Source organism: Armigeres subalbatus, chromosome 1, assembly GCF_024139115.2.
Source record: "Armigeres subalbatus isolate Guangzhou_Male chromosome 1, GZ_Asu_2, whole genome shotgun sequence".
NCBI classification, from domain to species: domain Eukaryota; kingdom Metazoa; phylum Arthropoda; class Insecta; order Diptera; family Culicidae; genus Armigeres; species Armigeres subalbatus.
This window is the reverse complement of record NC_085139.1, coordinates 87,116,485-87,134,703: the sequence shown is the minus strand read 5'-3', so window position 1 is coordinate 87,134,703 and position 18,219 is coordinate 87,116,485. Positions and strand designations below refer to the sequence as shown.

The 18,219-nt window shown below is 38.5% G+C and overlaps 1 protein-coding gene across 1 annotated transcript in view; it reads right to left on the bottom strand.

The window, feature by feature from the left end:
- The window catches only part of LOC134206328 (neurexin 1), a 532,462-nt gene extending 515,615 nt beyond the window's left edge, over positions 1–16,847 (bottom strand). Inside the window, exons 1-2 of the mRNA XM_062682027.1 lie at positions 16,834–16,847; positions 16,143–16,629 (exon numbers count right to left, since the gene is read on the bottom strand). Coding sequence (XP_062538011.1) covers positions 16,143–16,629; positions 16,834–16,847 — 501 coding nt within the window. The remainder of the gene's footprint in view (positions 1–16,142; positions 16,630–16,833) is intronic.
- Between the last annotated feature and the right edge of the window lie 1,372 nt (positions 16,848–18,219).

Here is an 18,219-nt window from a genome sequence, read left to right as displayed (position 1 = left end):
ATGTGTCGCCGTTATAAATTTTTGCAATAGCTCCACCCTAATATAATCGATATAGAACCACACATAAATTAAATAATTGCTAATTCGAGACCACACATAGAGTTTATTTGGATACATATTTTATTAGTAGTTCGCGTGGAGAATGATCATGTGTGCGCTGATTTACATCATAAGTTAAATCGATGGATTTTTGCCAATAAATATGTGTGGATTTTTAGTAGTGTACGATTCTCTTTTGAAATTTCGCCACAAGAAAATGTATTGATTTTCATACGATTCACTAATGGAATGCATTTCATACGACAATCTTTTGAAAAATTTCATGTTCGTTTAAAAAAAGTGTAACCTGGCTTCGAATCATGGACGTCGCGATTAGGAGGCGTGTGATCACACCACACGTCCACCGACGCTTCGAGGAATCGTCTTGATAGATATCCAGTAAGAAGATAGATTTGAACGAAATATGATCTTAAGATTCATTTAGAGATAGTTCAATTCTTATGAAACATTGTCATAAGTTTTGTCGTATGAATATCTTACGACCAGTACCATCAGTGTTGAAAAAGAAATCTCTGGAGCAAGATCTCAGTTTTACAAGAAATCGGTGGAGAAAGGCCTCAGGTCTACACGTAACCGTAACGCGTAACAAAGTTCTATCGACTAGAATCAAAGTTTTAAAAGAGGTACATGCTCTTTGTGGTTTTAGTATAAAATGGGATCACTACATATATACTGCACTATTCTAGAAATATATGGAGTGAGGTTTAAAGTCAACATGCATAATCAAAGTTCTATCGACTTTTTCAAAAGTGGTACATTCTCTTTATGGTCCTTCTAATAGAATATAACCACAGCATATGTGTTGCGATATCCAAGAAATCTCAGGTGTGAGATCTTAAGGCGTACACCCGTAATCAAAAGGTCTTTCGAGAAGTTTCAAATATGGTACATGATCTTTGTGCTCCTTAAAATACAATGTGGCCTTGGCCCATTCATTTCCTGGGCCATTCAGAAAATATACTCCGAACACATTCTATTCACACATAGGAATGTGTACAATATTTGAAACAGTCTGGTAGATCTTCAGTTACGAGTACAAATCTTTAAGGATTACTTCAGAGATTTCTTGCATAGCTTTGAACACATGATAAAAATACATTCTATTCAAAATACAAGAATAGTTGGTCAAAATTTAAAACGGACTGATAGACCTCTGTTACACTAACACCACAGACAAACAAACGTAACACTGATGGAATAAGGCAAAGACAAAGGTGCTGTTTGAACGAGATGGCGCCACAACATTTAAAGTAAAATGAATTTCCTTGTATGGACAAATCATCCGTTCTCATTAACTACGCATCGCATCAATATGAAACCTAGGTCAAAAAGCAACAAATAATTTTTAGATTTTTTGTTCCCACGACTTGTTTTACAGTTCTAAACAATAAAAGAGATTTCATTGTACCTCCATACTAAATTCTAGCTGTATACTTTCAATATCTTCAAGACTGTTCTCCACCTCGTGTGTGTGGAAAGAACATTGAAAGCTTACGATATCGAACAGCAGATGTCACTAGTGTATATGCAATATTACATTGATACAAACACACAGCAACACCACCTATCGACTGTAAATGGAACTATTGCAACTATACCATCAGGTGTAGTGGCTGTTGTTAAAATTTTTAGGAAGGGCCTCAAGCGGAATTTTTGCTAGAACGCAACTGACGATCTCCTATTCCCATCGTCCATGCTCTAAACGGTCGTTTTAACCCTTAAATGTGCAATGTTGTTTTAAAACAACAAATATTAAATGATCAAGGAAATGATCCATTTAAGGAAAGCATTCCAATAAAACAGCGATAATCCTGCACTATATCGGTTGTGTCTAGACATTCGTGTATATATTGGTAAATGGTTCATTGCGCTCAATGTTTTACTTGCCAGAAAACGCAATGAACCATTGTATTTGGCGATGCGGGACGCAAAGTCTGTCAGAATAAAAACTGAATAGAGTTTATTACCAGTAACATAGATGAAACATTGAAATCGTTACATCAAATGCAATTCAGAAACCAAAAAAACCCCACCCCCCCGACCAATTATCTGGCTACACCATTTATTCTGGCAACTTTTATTGTCATAACGGCGCCGGCCAAGTCCTTATAGTCAGTTGGGAAAGGAGAGGAATGCTAGTATGTAGAATTTGTTGCCACTCAGAGAATGTTATATTTGTCATGCCAGCTCATTGCATAAGTGCGGTTTATTTGGTTTCGATCAATACATGTAAACGATTCTCCTTCAGATAATTATCAGATTCATATAATATAAAACGAAGAAAATGGTAGTCTTTTATCACTACTCATCTCTCATCTGGTTTATAGTCCAGATGGCAAGCGCGTCAGTCGAATAGCGCAAGGGCTTGGTGGAGAGTTCAATTATCTTTCTAGGCCGATTTTTTTTTGCAAGCGAATAAGGTTGGCGGACTAAACCAGGAAGCGATGTATGAAAATACAGATCCAAGCAATTTAAAATTTGTTTATTTTTCGTGTCTTGAGCACATGGTTAGCTAGCTGCGTATATGAAGTACTGTTGGTGGAATGAAAAGTCGGAAACACATAATGCGCTAATTATGAATTTCGATAGTCCAGTTCGCTGAGTGTATATCATGAGGCTAACACGTTGAAACGGCAAAAAATGTATGTGGGTATGCAGGGGAACTGTTCCATTTTTCATCTCACTGAACAAATATTCATCTCATCGTAAAATAAAGAAATACGGCACCAATTTCGTAGCTTCTTTTTGCTAACATGCGTGCTAATTGCTGAAAAAAAATCACAAAAATAAGAAACAAATAAAATTACTTCTCATTGCTTTATCTTCCGTAGGATGAATATCGGAGTTATGAGATGAAGTCCAGGAGCAATAACCCTATGTGTGTGTGTAAAATCTGTAGTATATACTTGATGCTTAGTATTATCCGATTAGCTAGCAATAGAGCATTCGACAAGCAATGCGGACTAGATTTTTGTTGGCTTGAATAGATATTGCGATCGGGAGTTAAAAAAGAAGTACAAATAATGTTTATTACTCAAGGGTCCCCATAGAAACAAAAATACATGTTTTAGATATTTTGCTATGTGGCTTGATGGAAAAGTTGATCCCCTAATAAAGTGTTATTTTGATTTCTCTAATGTGATTTTCTAATTATATTTTTAATACACGAGAAAGGTACCATCTCCACAGAGTTTTTTTTTTGTAAATGATTGATTCGCTATACAAACAATTTGGTGAGCTTCCGTGGTACCTATATCGTGTAGAATTATCCGAAGATCAGAAATAATGTTGTGGAATGTATTATGTTATTGAAATAATAAAAAAAAAACTTACGACAACTTTACGTCAATTAGCGGTACCGTGCCACTGCTGTCCCAGGATTCCAACGGTGACTCCATGCTGCTACACCTCTGCCACTGACAAATGATGCTCTGAGACGAATTGATGAGTCAAGCGATAGTTTGCCAGACAAAATAATAAAAAAATCCACTCTATTGCACTTTGCGACACTCTCGATAATCAAGAGTGCGATAACCTGCTCGTACCAACACGCTCTAAACATTGCGTCTAAGCAAAACAATGATTCTTCCAAACTTTGTGAGACATTTTGAAAGAACTGGCGTGCGAAGCGGTAGCACGTTCCAACACAGTAATCAAGGAACATATTTTCTACTATACAAAGCAGAAATCACTCTTATGCACTTTCGGATCTTCTTCGTCGAACTGGGGTGTCAGGCAATAGCACGTTTCTGGTAAATACAACAAAAACAAAGCTTGTCTGCTAAATAAAACAGATATTACACTTCCACTCTTCGAGACAACAGAATTTTTGATGAATTTAGCTCTTCGGGATCTTATTCAGCGAAATGACGTGCCAAACACACATCAATAGCAGATTTTGCTAAACACATCGGAAATAACTCTTCGACATTAATCGGAACTGATGTGCCAACTCCCAACACATTTTAGCTATCGATCTGCTTCGTTATTAACACTAGTTCACATCACGACAGTCCTGAACGATGAATCGTGAAAATTCACACAGATTATGTAAAACCAACTTCTGTCAACTAAAACATAAATAACTTTTCGCAAAACAATAATAACTCTTGTGGCACATCCGAACGAATCTGCCTTGATGGTAAACCCGGAAATTTAATTACTGCTTTGCAAAGCCGAAATTATTCTCCCGCACTGATCGAATAATAAATCTTCCTACTATCCGTTTTTCTCGTTTACACCAATACAAATTTATGTCGTGTACATCGCCTATATGCGTGTCAAACATTGAGTTTTGATTTTCAAAGTATTTCAGTTTTATATGATATATATTTATATGATTTTAAGACATTTTTCCTTGTAAATAGAAGGAGAAAGCGGATATAAATCAGAAATATTTGGGCAGTCCATTCTTGAGTGATGCGCGGTCATACAAATGCTAACTATATATATATATACAGTACTGGTACTCTCAAGATTTGAAATGCTCATACAAATGTACGAAAAATCATTGCTTAGAAGAGATTTGTTTCTGATTTTACAAATACATTTTTTCCAAATACATTGAAAATAGAAAAAGCAAATGAACTTGCAAAAATTGGGTTGTCTATTCTTAAGTGATGCACGGAATGCCAACTTTGTTTTATATGTAGATGGTCACAATTTAAAAATTCCTTGCAAATTAGAGTAGAGTGGGGCAAGAGTGCGCGTGGGGTAAGAGTACGTTTTCGATTTTTTGTAGTAATAAAAAAAGATAAACTAGCAGCACTGCATCAGTTTGACAGGTATTCTGTGCAACTATTATCATGTGTAATTGAAAACGATTTGAATAAACAACAAGGGAGATATGGAGTTAGATAACTTTTTGGCCATTTTGCTAAAAATAATTGGGTTTCCGCAACTAGTATTTCATTACCATATATACGTTCAATCAGGTGAACATTATACCATTTCGATAACCTATTGTATAGAGTACTTTATGGTACAGAACACCAATCCGGTTGGTTTTCCAAGAAGTCAAAACCAATACTTGGATAATTTTTGGGACTGTGGGGTAAAAGTACGCAGGAACCGGTGGGGCAAGAGTACGCATATGAATCTTCAAGTTCTGATGTCAAACCCGTATCTCCGGCTGAAATAAGACTTCTTCCAAAGCGTAAAGATCCACAACTAAGAAAAAAGGGACAGAATTCGAAATTATCACAAGTTTTTAGGATAAATTGAAGTAATTCGGTGTTAAAAAGGACTTAGCGAACAAAGCACTGAAGCGAAATAATGAAATTGTATTTGGACTTGTTGTACATACACCCAAACATAGTACGAAAACACAATTTCATCTAAATGATAATTTCATTTAATCAAAAGAATCATTCATAAATTACGCAACGTTTAGCTGGGAGGGTTGCGAGATGTGTGGCGATCCATATAATTTTAGAGGATTCATACAAATAGTGTAAAATAGGGGGAGGGTGATGAAATAGCAAAATTTTACGTTAAGGAAAATGCGTTTGTATTCGCCACGTGAAACCTGATATATATTTTTACCTTTGTAGTTTTTTGTATATATAAAAACAATGGTTTTTCGTATGAAAGTGCACATTTTAGGACCCCTCCCCCTTAAGAGTTACGTAATTTTAAACATTCCCTAACATATGCTCATTAAACATCAATTAAATGTTATTAACTCTTATTTGTGTTAATATATATTTAAAGCACATGATTGGATAAATGCGTACTCTTACCCCACCGATGCGCACTTTTACCCCACCGGTGGGGTAAGAGTGCATTTTCACTTGTCTTGCAGTAAGGGTTCTACTAAAACGAATCTAAATTATTTCAATATGTTTTCCATTGGGTAACATAAAGGAAGAGTATATGAATCATCGACACTGATTTGATATGCAGAAGCTTGCTTCATAAGGGCCACATGATCGACTGAAAACTAAGTGCGTACTCTTGCCCCACTCTACTCTATACGAAAACCATTTCCCGAAAATATTGATTTTGATTTTCAAAGTACACAGGATTTTGTTTTTACACGATTTTTTTTCGCTCGTATTTTTGATCGTGTGAGTTCAATTTACCTCCAAAATCTTCGCAACATGTTTCAAAAAATCCAGAATAAATCAAAGAAAAATCACATGATAATTCATATGCGTTAAACATTTAGGATGAGTGGAAAATTGAGAAAATGTAAATCGTGTAAAAACAGAATCCAGTGTATTTCAATTTCATCATAACATTTTTCCTCGTGAATAGAAGAAGAAAATTAATATGAATTTGCAAAAATTGGGTTGTTTATTGTTGAGTGATGCGCGATCGTACAAATGCCATCTTTGTTTTTATATATATATAATATACCTATATAAAAAAAGATGGAATTCAATTTTTTATTCCGGTACCAATTGCACTTAAGTAGATAGTTTGACAGGAAGATAGATCGATACATAAATGCAAATCGGAATGTACTCTGTCAATGCCGTTTTAAATATACTACAAAAGGCAGAAAATCGTCACTCTTGGGCTGAATATTACATACGCCCCTCTTTATTCCTTTTTCTTTGCTTCTTTATTGCTATCTTCTACCTACCTTTTTTCATTTTTCTGTTTTCTTCTCCGCTTTTCTTTTGCTTCTTTCTGCATTCTTCCTTTATACGTTTTATAAACAATAACCGAAATAACCCCCCCTCCCTCTCTTCTCAATGATTCTTCAACTCGTTTTCGTGTTGCTATATACTATGTGCCTATTGGCCACCTATTAAAGTTTAATTTTATTGTGATCCTATAGAATTTACATAAACTTAGTGTTTGAGAAGTGCAAAAAGTAGGGCATTTCAAATCTATATAACTCACGTGTAATTTCGTGTAAACACAAACTTCAACCGCTAGACAAGAGTTAACATACAGCAGTTTCAGTGTACTGAAAAGATGTGTGCATTTTGCGCTGGATAAAGTTATACGATTCTAAAACAACCCTAGAAAAAACACATATTTTGAAATAACTTTTCAATTAAAAGGGATAAAACTTTACAATGTGTTACAAAAACGTGTATTTTTGCTAGCCAAACAACTTTGTAGAAGGTAATAAAAGTACCTGAAACGAAGAAAAAGTTTTGCTCAAAAACTGATTTTAGGGTCCTTTACAGAAAACGACGCAGTCTTTGGTGTCTTTGGCAAAGTGGCTTGAAATACCATCCGCTGCAACTTTCCTACTGACACTTTGCTCATATCTGTTTTCGATGGATAAGTGAAATTTTATCTTACTTTTAAGTGGATTAATCATTTCAAATATTTTCTCGAAAGAATTCGCTTTTCATATGTAACGTCTTCTCCAAACAAACTACAGGAAAATCAACAGAAACGATGCTATTAGAAAACGCACAAAATCGGCAAAAAGCAACACTATGCATAGTAGGCTCATGTGGGCTCAAGCCCATGTAGTATTTCCATACGAATTTCAATTTTAGCTTTTCACGATTTACTTAACTTTACTCGTGGTTCCTGCAAACCCGTCGAAAACTATTACGAACATATCTGCTGAAGAAATGAAGGAATCCATCCAGCCGTTGTGGAGTTGCGGATGCGATCACAGACCATTTCATTTCGACCACAGACCATTTTTGTCGACAAAAGCGATTCACACTACAGTTCGATTATAGAACTTTTTTAAACTTATTTATACCGCGACGAAGACAGAAAATCTCACACAAAACGTACCGCACTAATCAATTATTCTTCTTACTTTCCGGAGCAGAAAAATAAACACACGCCTGCGATAGTGCGACATTCAAAACCGTACTGACGGACGAAACGAAACACGCACTAGGGTAGTTGTACCAGTAACAGTGGTGTTGCGACGCCACAAAAAAAAGTGTACAGCTTTGATTTTTTTATTCCTTTCGAGAACATTATTATTATTGGTTCGTGTTCCAATAACTAACTAAAATTAAGGGAAATGTTGAAACCTTGGAGCTGTATAAGATGGCAGTATCATTAATAGTGGTATACCAGTGATATCTAAATTTTTCTTAATGAGTATTGTTGAAAAAGATCGCTATACATATCTCGCGTAACATATGATTACGGCTTTTAAACCAATTCCATGATTTTTTTTATTTTCTAGTATAAACGATTGCTTTGTAAATGATTATTCACCCTAGGTGAAACTCCGTACTTGATGTCTCATTTGCACCATAGTGGTTTTTAAGTCCTTTGTTTGGCACCCCTAACTACCATACGGAATGTTTGCTTTTGCTTTTAGGCTGTTCACTTTATATTGTTTATTTAGAAAAACTAGCTTCAAGTTATCTTAAAATGTATATTCTAACTAGGTTTTCGATATATCGCATAGCAGAACTGCTCTGGCTAATAAATTGGCATGTGTTTGGCAATGAAATGAGTTTCTACTTTAATCAATGAATTAAATTAGTCATAGAAAACTTATAAATCACAGCTCTTGTTGTAGCAACACCTTCGCAACGTAAACAAACCCCAAAACTGCGTTGAATATTAGAAGCATCATCAAATGCTCGACAGATAACATCTATTTTAGAGTGCTCTTTAGTTGGGGGTAATATCTTTGAATATGCGAATATAATATCTTGTACTCAGATGATATTGCAATGCCTGCTTTCAATCAATGCCGTTCTCTGTTTCACATCCTTTCAAAAACAAATGGATGGGTATCATTTTGGCATATGTTTTTTACGTATGACGACGAAATTAGTTTATGTATGTATCCTTTATCTGTTACCATTCCCACCATAACTGTTACACTTACCCTAACGACGATTGAAAAAAAAAACGAACCTCCTGAATAAATGCCCCCACAGTAGCACTGACATGACGTTTACCCACTACCCAGCCAAGCAAAAGAGCTCCCATCGCCGCCGTCGTTATTGCGCGAGAGAGTGAGTGCAGCCTACCATCGACCCAACCCCGTAACACTCCAAATGCGTGAGTGGGAGAGTGGGAGAGCGCTCTGCCGAATAGTGAAGAGCGTAAGCTATCAGCATCATTGTCATCATCAACAGCAAAACGCGTTGCGCCTCGAAAACACCACGTGCATCTTGCCTATCTTGCCATCTCTATAACTCATGGCTTATAACATGGTATGAATATGCGCGCTAGGCAAGTGAATAGAAAATCGCTCCGCTTAACCTGAATGAATTATGGGCAGTGGCTAATTTTCTACCCGCCGCTTCCACATCCAGGCGCCATCATATATTCGCAAATAGCAGGCATGAGTTAACCGCCAGAAATTTGTATGGCGAAAGACATCTAACACGGGTTTACTCAAAATTAGGAACTTTTTACGCAAAACTATTTGGTACGATGGTGTCCGCTACTACGCCTACCAAATATTTTGTCGATTAGGGTGCTTAATTTTGAGAAATCTAACCTTAGATGCCTTTCGCTATACTGATTTCAGAAAGTTAACTCCTAGTGTGCCGCTGTAAGCACGCTCAAAGCAGGCGATTCATTGAACGCCTCAACGCGTTTTTTCAACTCACCTTAATTAACAGCATATCTAATCCAAACTTAACATTAAGGTTATGGCAAGTCCAATTAGTCGAATCAAGTGCGAAACACTAAAGTCGATCGTGCTATTGAGATCGAAATACGTACCGCCATCGGGGCTGACAATGGGTCTGGGAGGTGAGAATGGGTTATTGCTCTCACCGGTAGTCTGAAGGTCGTATAGCAATATCGTTCAAAAGGTCTTTTATATTTTAGTCATCTCACCGTCCGATCAATCTTTTCTAGAAGCATTCTAAGTAGCTGAAACAGTGACCCTAGAAAATTTGTTATTTTGTATAAGTATTGCTCATATCTAGTCCACTGATTATATACGGAGTAAATGCAGAGAAAGGATTGTCTTCATTATCAAATCCTCTCTTCGAAAAACTACAGCAAATTGAATCTATTCGCTCAAGTTTTGAACTTTGAGCAATTGTTATAAGGCTTGCTCACGACAAAATCTGGACCCTCAAAACACGTTTTAACTTATGAAATACCAAAGGAAATACCTCATCAACAAGTGAATTAAAATATATTATTTATTAGTATTACAAGTACTTAATGGATAATGGACAATTCCTTGAGATTTTCAAGTTTTTCCAGGGTTTTGTAAGTAATTGTTATCTAAATCGAGCGTATGATCTTAACCTTCCTAACTAATACCAATCCTAAAAGCTGCAGCGCATTTTATTTATCACTGTAGGCTTCTTGAGAAAGGTTCGGTAAAACTCAAGTAGAGGTAACTGAAAGTTGAATAAGAAAGAACTTTGTCACGGTGTCTCTATGGGGAAATATTATTTTTCAAAAATCAGTATCTCTGAAATACCCACCACGCGAAAGTATAGGCTCTCCTCTTTCATATAGAGGGTAAACTAAAATGTTTTATCGGGGATTTAGAACAATTTTATATTTTTCACTATTTTTGGTGCAAAATCCATAGAAATCTCAAATGATAGCCGATTTAACCCCCAAAATGTATGGAAAATGACCCCGATAGAACATTTTAAAATGCACCTACGTGAAAACCTAGGAAAACCTATTCTTTCGTGTAGTGGGTGTTTTGGAGATACTGATTTTTTGAATATAAGCCTCTTCGGACAAACATACCGTGTGTATTCTTTCTGATGGATTTTAGAAACTCCGCATTCTTTTTAATTCTTTAAGCTCCTATTGTCACTGCAGCAATGAAACCAGTGAAAATGTCGTGAAAAGGCGTGAAACAGACCTACTGAGAGAAAAGATGTGTTAAATGTTCCTATGTGTTAACAAATGCTCTTATAAGTTAATTTGTTGCAATTTTTTTAAACTAAATTGAAAATTAACGACCAATAAGTTGTAATGGGATGTAAAACTGATTTTTTTTTAAATCATCATAGAAGTTATTCTAACAGAAAAGAAAGGTTAGTTTGTTGTGGTCAGATCACCGTTTGAAAGCTCGTAGGAATTGCCAGGCCAGTAATTGAAAGCTGGCGAAAAGAGTTTAACTAACTAATTTATCCAATATTTAATTTATATTGTAGGTTCAAGCAACTCAAAAATCCTTTAAAATAAGGATCGTGCTTCACATTCTATTTACGGCGAGCGCAACACCTATGGTTTTCTGAACCTATCAAGTATTTTGGGAATCCTACGACATTTCCTGATTTTTGTAACAGGGCTGAGCGTCGATGAACATCGTTTGAAATACTCAAGTCGTCCATTGATGTTTGGTAGACCAACTTGCGAACAATATACATCAGCTGATTCGAGCGAAAATGGTAAATTTTCTGTGTTATGAGTGTTGAAATAGAAAAGTTTTAAAAAAGTTAGCCCCCTAGATTTTTTCATTAGTTACGCCAATGGACAACGGTATATACAAAGACACAATGAAGTGGTTAAATAAAATGGGATAGTATTAATAAGACTATGACAAGTGATAAAAAATTATTGTCAGTTTCGAGCAAAGCAGGGTCCGTTTACTAGTAGTGTATAGTAACTATAGCAAAGTATTGAAAGACCTGGGAAAAGTATTGTACGAACACTATCCTTCTGAAAAGTGTTTCTAATTTACATATCGTTCTAATGTTCTTGTAACTCATTGTAAAATACAAAATTATCATTTCTACAATGTCTGCTCAACCATGATCTCTTATTCCTTCCCTCGATTTTCACAGAAATTCATTTAATTTATTTAGCTTACATCTGAACAGATAAAACTGAATAAATCTGAACATAAAACAATACACAAATATATTCTGTTGCTCAAAATTTGAAACCTGGTGCACCCAGCTAGCTCGCTGCGCTTCCTGTCTACTTATACGGTTGCAGCCAGAACCGAACATAATGTTTGCAGAGTTTCTGTTCGGCATTCTTGTAACACACCCAGTCCATCGTGTCCTTCCAGCTTTTGCCACCTTCTGGATACTAGGTTCTCCGTGGTTTATCGTTGGCGGCGAACTCGTGATTCATTCTTCGTCGCCACACACAGTTTTTTGGCACAACTCAACGATGGTCCTGTATACGCGATTTTCGAATATTTCAAGTGCTTGCAGGTCCACCTCGAGCATGGTCCAAGTTTCATGTTTGGTCTTATCAGCGTTTTACACATGATACTTTTGGTGCAGGTGTGAACATTTTTGACTGTAGTTTATTCTGGTGTCCGTATATTGTGTGTGTCCTATAGGTGTCCTATAGGAAGCCTGACTTTCACAGACGATGTGCCTTCGTATTTCACGAATAAAATTATTATCAGCCGTAAACAAGGCATGGCAAATGCGGTGTAATGCGTACCTGAAGGAATAAAATAGACCCCAATTTGCGGTCCTTAGCCTCTTACCCAGAAACTCCTATCCCTATCTCCTCGTGGCGGTGGCCGGGATACAAGAAACCTTAGGGAAGATCGATTATCCAACCCCGGTGTGAACTATGGTCGTATGCTGACAGGAAGGGGAGATTCCAGAGATGCAAATCTGATCGAGCGTCTGTTCTCCATGTTAGGAGCGGCTGATCAACGTCCGAGTGCCAGCGAGGAACTTTAAGCTAAACTATGCACATCATGCTGCATCGTGTCAGCATCGAAAAGGCAGCTCCATCAACGCGATGTAAGTAGCGCAACTCTGGTAAGGTAGCCTACCGAAGATTCTTACCAAGAACGGCCAGGTAGGTAAGCAAGGATATCTGCAGTTCCACAAACCGCGCTTCCAAACCAGGGTTTTAGTTTTCGAATTTGCGCCCTCAAAATAGCCTTATTGTATCAGCGCCCTTTAAAAATTGGCGACTAAGTACCCCATATTTTACGACGACAGGGCTGATCCATACCAGAATGCTGATTAGCCGACGCGTGGTGCTTTGTTCCCTAGGAGCTGCCAGCTAAAAGGCGTTTTGCCTCATGAGTTTTCCGGCAGCAGAATATCACAACTTTTTTGAATTGTGAATATTATAAATATGATTGAGATTTTTGACAATTTTTGAATGGCATCAACTAGCTATTTTATTTAACTGATGCATAATGTAAAAATACCCATAAATAGCGTTACAAATAAGACAATAAAGCAGTGTTTGGTTAGCTAGGGCATATTGTCCCCTTCCTTATCTACACGCGTCTAAACGCGCATAGGGAAGAGGCCCCAAAACGCCCACCCGATGCAAAACGCCTTTTGTGGTTTCTCTCATATTTACCGTCATTAAGATGTCCGTAACAAAACTAGATCTAAAATTATGTAGGAAAGGCGAAGAAAGTTTCAAAAAAGTGCATGGGAAGGTCGGAAAAACCTAACATTTTGGCGAGGCAAAACGCCCTAGAGGCAATATCTTACAAAGTACTTGCGTCTCCACAGACTTTCCATACTAGAATGCTGATTCGCCGACGCGTGGTACTTTGTTCCCTAGGAGCTGCCAGCTAAAAGGCGTTTTGCCTCATAAGTTTTCCGGCAACAGAATATCACCACTTTTTTGAAATGTGAATATTATCAATATGATGGAGATTTTTTGACAATTTTTGAATGGCATCAACTAGCTATCTTGTTTAACTGATGCATAATGTAAAAATACCCATGAATAGCGTTACAAATAAGACAATAGAGCAGTGCTTGCTTAGCTAGGGCATATTGCCCCCCCTTCCCCTAATATTGCATTCGATGTTGCTTGCAATATCGTTGAAGACACATGCGCCACGTACCAGGAATCTTGAGCAGATTCAACTGCCGATGTCCTATTCATTTTTCGAACTAAATCTTTCACATGTTGTGCAATTGCACAAATCGAGTTCCACATATTATTTTGCCAAAACTCCACCAAGAGTTGTGTTAATTTGACGATTGACGAATTGACGCATCGTCAATGGGCCAAAACACAACAACCTCCCGAGAATCCACGTCGTTTCCCTATTAGTAATAAATTGGCGAATTCTATTGTCGCGTCGCATTGCGCTATTGTGCACACTCTGGCACCCTTCTCCGAAACATGCATTCTTGGAACAAGCCGTACCTTATTATGCATCTGTGCATTACATCATCGCAAGACGACTAAATCGGCGACGTCCTTGAGTTTGCCACCTTTGCTTGTACTCCAACCCAGCACACCGGTCTCAACGGGATAAGAGAGCCCAAAGAACACGAGCCAGGAAATTAAAAGCTTGCACATGTAAAATGTAAATTGTTTCATACCTACATTCCCCTGCCGGAGGAAAAATGAGCGCACTTCCGAGAATGGCATTTTCCACAAAACATCGTCGATGGCAAGAAAGAAAAAAAAGGAACGGAATGCATGGGGCTTTGTGTTCCACCGCATGGCTTCGGAGCGTTTCAGAAATGTTTGCATCTCAAAAGTTGTTTGTGAAAAATTCCTTTCAGTTTCCATTTCGGAAGATTAGCTGCTTTCAAGTTTCAACAAACGTGTTGACGTTGTGATGGAAACCGACCTTGAAATGCTTCGCTTGCGACAGGAGCGCGTTTCACAGCCCAGAGGCGAATAAAAAGTCATCAAATGATGTCGATAATAATTTAGCTGTTGAAGGCATAACGGGGAAGAATGAAAAGAGTCCGCCACTTTGACGAACAGGTTGTGATTCATTGAGTGAGTTAACCCTCTGACGCTCTAAGCCAAGACATGGGATAGGTATGAGAATACACACTCTAAGCAAGGTCAGATATCATGATTTTGCGCACAGTGAGCTTTCTCAGAAATTGAGTCCAAAATCAGATTGCCTTATGCGAATGAATATTTAAGTTCTGCTATGAACACGTAGTTTTACCCCACCAAGTACTTTACCAGATGTCAGAATTGGTTCGTAGTCATAGCAAAATGGATTCCGTAAATCGAAAAGATTCATTAGAATTGACATGCCTAGCTTTTGCTGAAATAGGAGCAAAAGTTTTTTCTCTGATAAATAGCTGATTTAGAAACATTAGCGAGTTCTAAATGCTTGTTTTAATTGTTCTTTATCGCTCTGAAGTATGAACGTCCAAAATAACATTCAGTTCGTCACTTTTTTACCAAAAGAATTATGATCGACGGAAATGCTTCTCATTCGTGTGACTCATTCCCTTATTCCAACAAATGCTTGATTTCAATATTCATTGTTAACTCCTTGCATCCCACGTGTCGGTGTTCGGTGGACTTTTTCTACAGGTTTCCTTGCGAGCGCCGGAGGGTTAGACACTAAAAGCAACCGAGCGGAAATGGACATCTTGTTGCTGTCTCGAACGCGTCTCGCGAGGAAGAACATAAATTAGTGCGTCGTCGTCCTCGTCTGTCGCTCCGCGTTCGGTGACGATGGTAGAATGGTCCTTTGATAGGCGTTATTTGCTCCGGGCGGTTGTGAGTAATGGTGCTGCAACAGCATCTGGTTTCGTCGTTCTTAGACTTCTCGTTTCGGACAGTTTGTTTTTTGGCATTTTACGGGCAAGGCGTGATGAAACGTTTCGAGGAAAGACAACGTCGTCAACGTTGATGGATTTTTTGAGACCATCGAAGGCGTGGGCACGGGTCGGACGGGAGTTTGATGGAACAAGAATGGTGACTGCCAAGGATAAAGGCTGATGCTCAGCTAAAAAGCTTTTAAAGTGAACCTGACGGTTCTAGGAAAAGTCGATGGTTTTGAAGAATGTCAAAGCTAATGAAATTTGAATTTATCGACATTAAGATGTCAAAGCATTTGGCCATTTTTTTTTTCCCAAATTTACAACAAAATCAGCAGTGAATAAAAAAACTAATAAACTCATTTACAACTAAGTGACGCAGTTTTCGTGATTTATAAATGCCAATGAAAGTTGCTTTTCTGAAAGTCTTTTCTCTTTGAAACAGATGGATTAAAAAAAGCTAAAGAACGAAACTCAAAATGATGATTAGTATACTAAAGTAATGCCATCTGTAAACCTTTAAAAAAATAATTATCTTTCGACGAAAAACATTAAAAATAAAATTTGGTTTGACGAAGGGCCTGCAGATCAGTTTGATTAATTTAATTGGTCTACATAAGAAATATTGTTTATTTATATTGGAATCTGTGACTGTGAGATTAAATGAAACGCAAATTCGCCAAATAATTCCCATTAAATTTCCCCCATAACTCCACAGTTACTCACCTGCACCTTATGCCAGTGCCCGTCGTGTAGATCGCGTCCGACGGTAATAATCTGCGCCCCTCCACCCAAGTTGTACCGCAACCGCAGCGCCCCCTCCACCAGTTTTAGCTCGAAAAAGTCGTACGTCCCCCCGTCGTCGGTGTACAGCACGAGCCCGTTCGGTTGTTCAGTTTTAAATTCCAGCTCCAGCGTCCCATTCAGCCCGGTGTACCACTTCCGGAACTGGGCAAAACTGTTTTGCGAACCGTCCAGCACAAAGCCCCAGGCCCCTCCCGACAGGGGCCCCAGAACGAAGCCCAGCACCAGGAGCCACGCAAGCGGCACTCCAGACGGCATCGACGACACACTCATAAGACCCGACAAGCGACAACGGCGGCGATTAATGCTACGATTATTATTATTGTTGTTGCGGTTATGATTATTGTTGTTAGTGTTGATATTCTTGTTTGGCCGGATGCATTCGCGGCTGATGGTGGCGGAAGGGACGCTGCCGGGGCAGAATCGAGAACGATAGCGTCGTTCGTTGTCGGCTGTTGATGCGGAGAGAGCTTCCGCTGATTCGCTGGAATAGTTTTAGGCGCCGACGCCATCTTGGACTCACTACAAACACACACGCGCACACGAGCGAACACTGTCGAAGCGGAGAGAGCTTTCCCACAAGCGATGGAGTTTGCACGTTCTGGCAACTCACTGGTTTCGCTTCATAGGAGAAAGTTTTACACGCGTTCGACACTCGACCACTGACTGTTACACGGCAGACACTCACAAAAGGTTTTCATTAATTTGGTTCTCACTTTACGAGGGGGTTTGATTACGGCACTCACACTCAATGGTTCAACACACGTCACTTTGGGGGGTTGTATTTTCCTCTGGGAGAAGAATCTTTACCTCAGCCGCTTTGGGTTGTCGCGTTCTTCCTTGGAATTGAATCACCAATCAAACCACCCTGGAAACGAAATAAATGTGGAAGGTTAGTTCATTGTCGAAATTGCATTAGTACTGAAAGACGAGGAAGAGACAATAATTCAAATTCGTTCAGTTTTTCTGTTGATTTTTACTGTTTATCACATCGCATCACTAACAAAGTTGGCAATATGCTCTACCCAAGCGAAGGCTCCTTCAAATTGTCAAATTATCACCATTCTAGAGGATATGTTTAGCTGATGTAAGCTTTTCAAGAATAACAGAAGCTCCTAATAAACTGATGGAAGCAAAACAACTGCTGCATAGCATTCCTGTTAAGTGTGAACAACGTGGAGGCGCATGGTACTCTGTCGATGCAGAAGATCCAAAAGTGGAAATATTTAGTTCCGTTTTCCATGTGGTCTATTTTTTCAACATTTTTTTCCCACGTTCTACCGCCGCAAGCATAACTGTCTAATATTGATTGAAGTCTACTTCAATATGGGATAGCTATGCTCAAGTGAGGAACTGACGTCATTTCAAAATTCACAGAAATATTCAATCGCGGCCACTTGGGATATTTAGTATCCATAGCGGAAATTCATCGATTCAGAGTGCCTGGCTGTTATCATAATTCTAGTGCGAAAAAGAGCAGATAGACTCCAACATCTGCCGAAAGAACCAACCAATCGGCACCAACGGTTCAAAAGGGATTAAATGCTTTTGTTAGACAAGTGCTTCGCTCGGGGGCTAATTTGTGCCCACCCACGCAATCAAACTCCACTGATGGAAGCAGCGAATCCTCTTCTATCATTAAATGGCGCTGGATTGCGTGCTTAGGCGAAAATTAGCCCAAGATCGAAGTGAGAAGCACTTGTTTACAAAAGCAGGTTCGCCCTTTTGAAATGTTAGTGCCGAAATGTGGTATTCCAGTGAAAGTAACATTCGGTTTCATGGCAGTTATGCATCCAATATTCAATTGATATGACAGTGGCAGAGGGGCCTTCCTTAGCCGTGCGGTAAGATGCGCGGCTACAAAACAAGACCATGCTGAGGGTGGTTGGGTTGGATTCCCGGTGCCAGTCTAGTCAATTTTCGGTTTGGAAATCTCTGACTTCCCAGGTCATAAAAGTATCATCGTGTTAGCCTCATGATACACAAATGCAGAAATGGT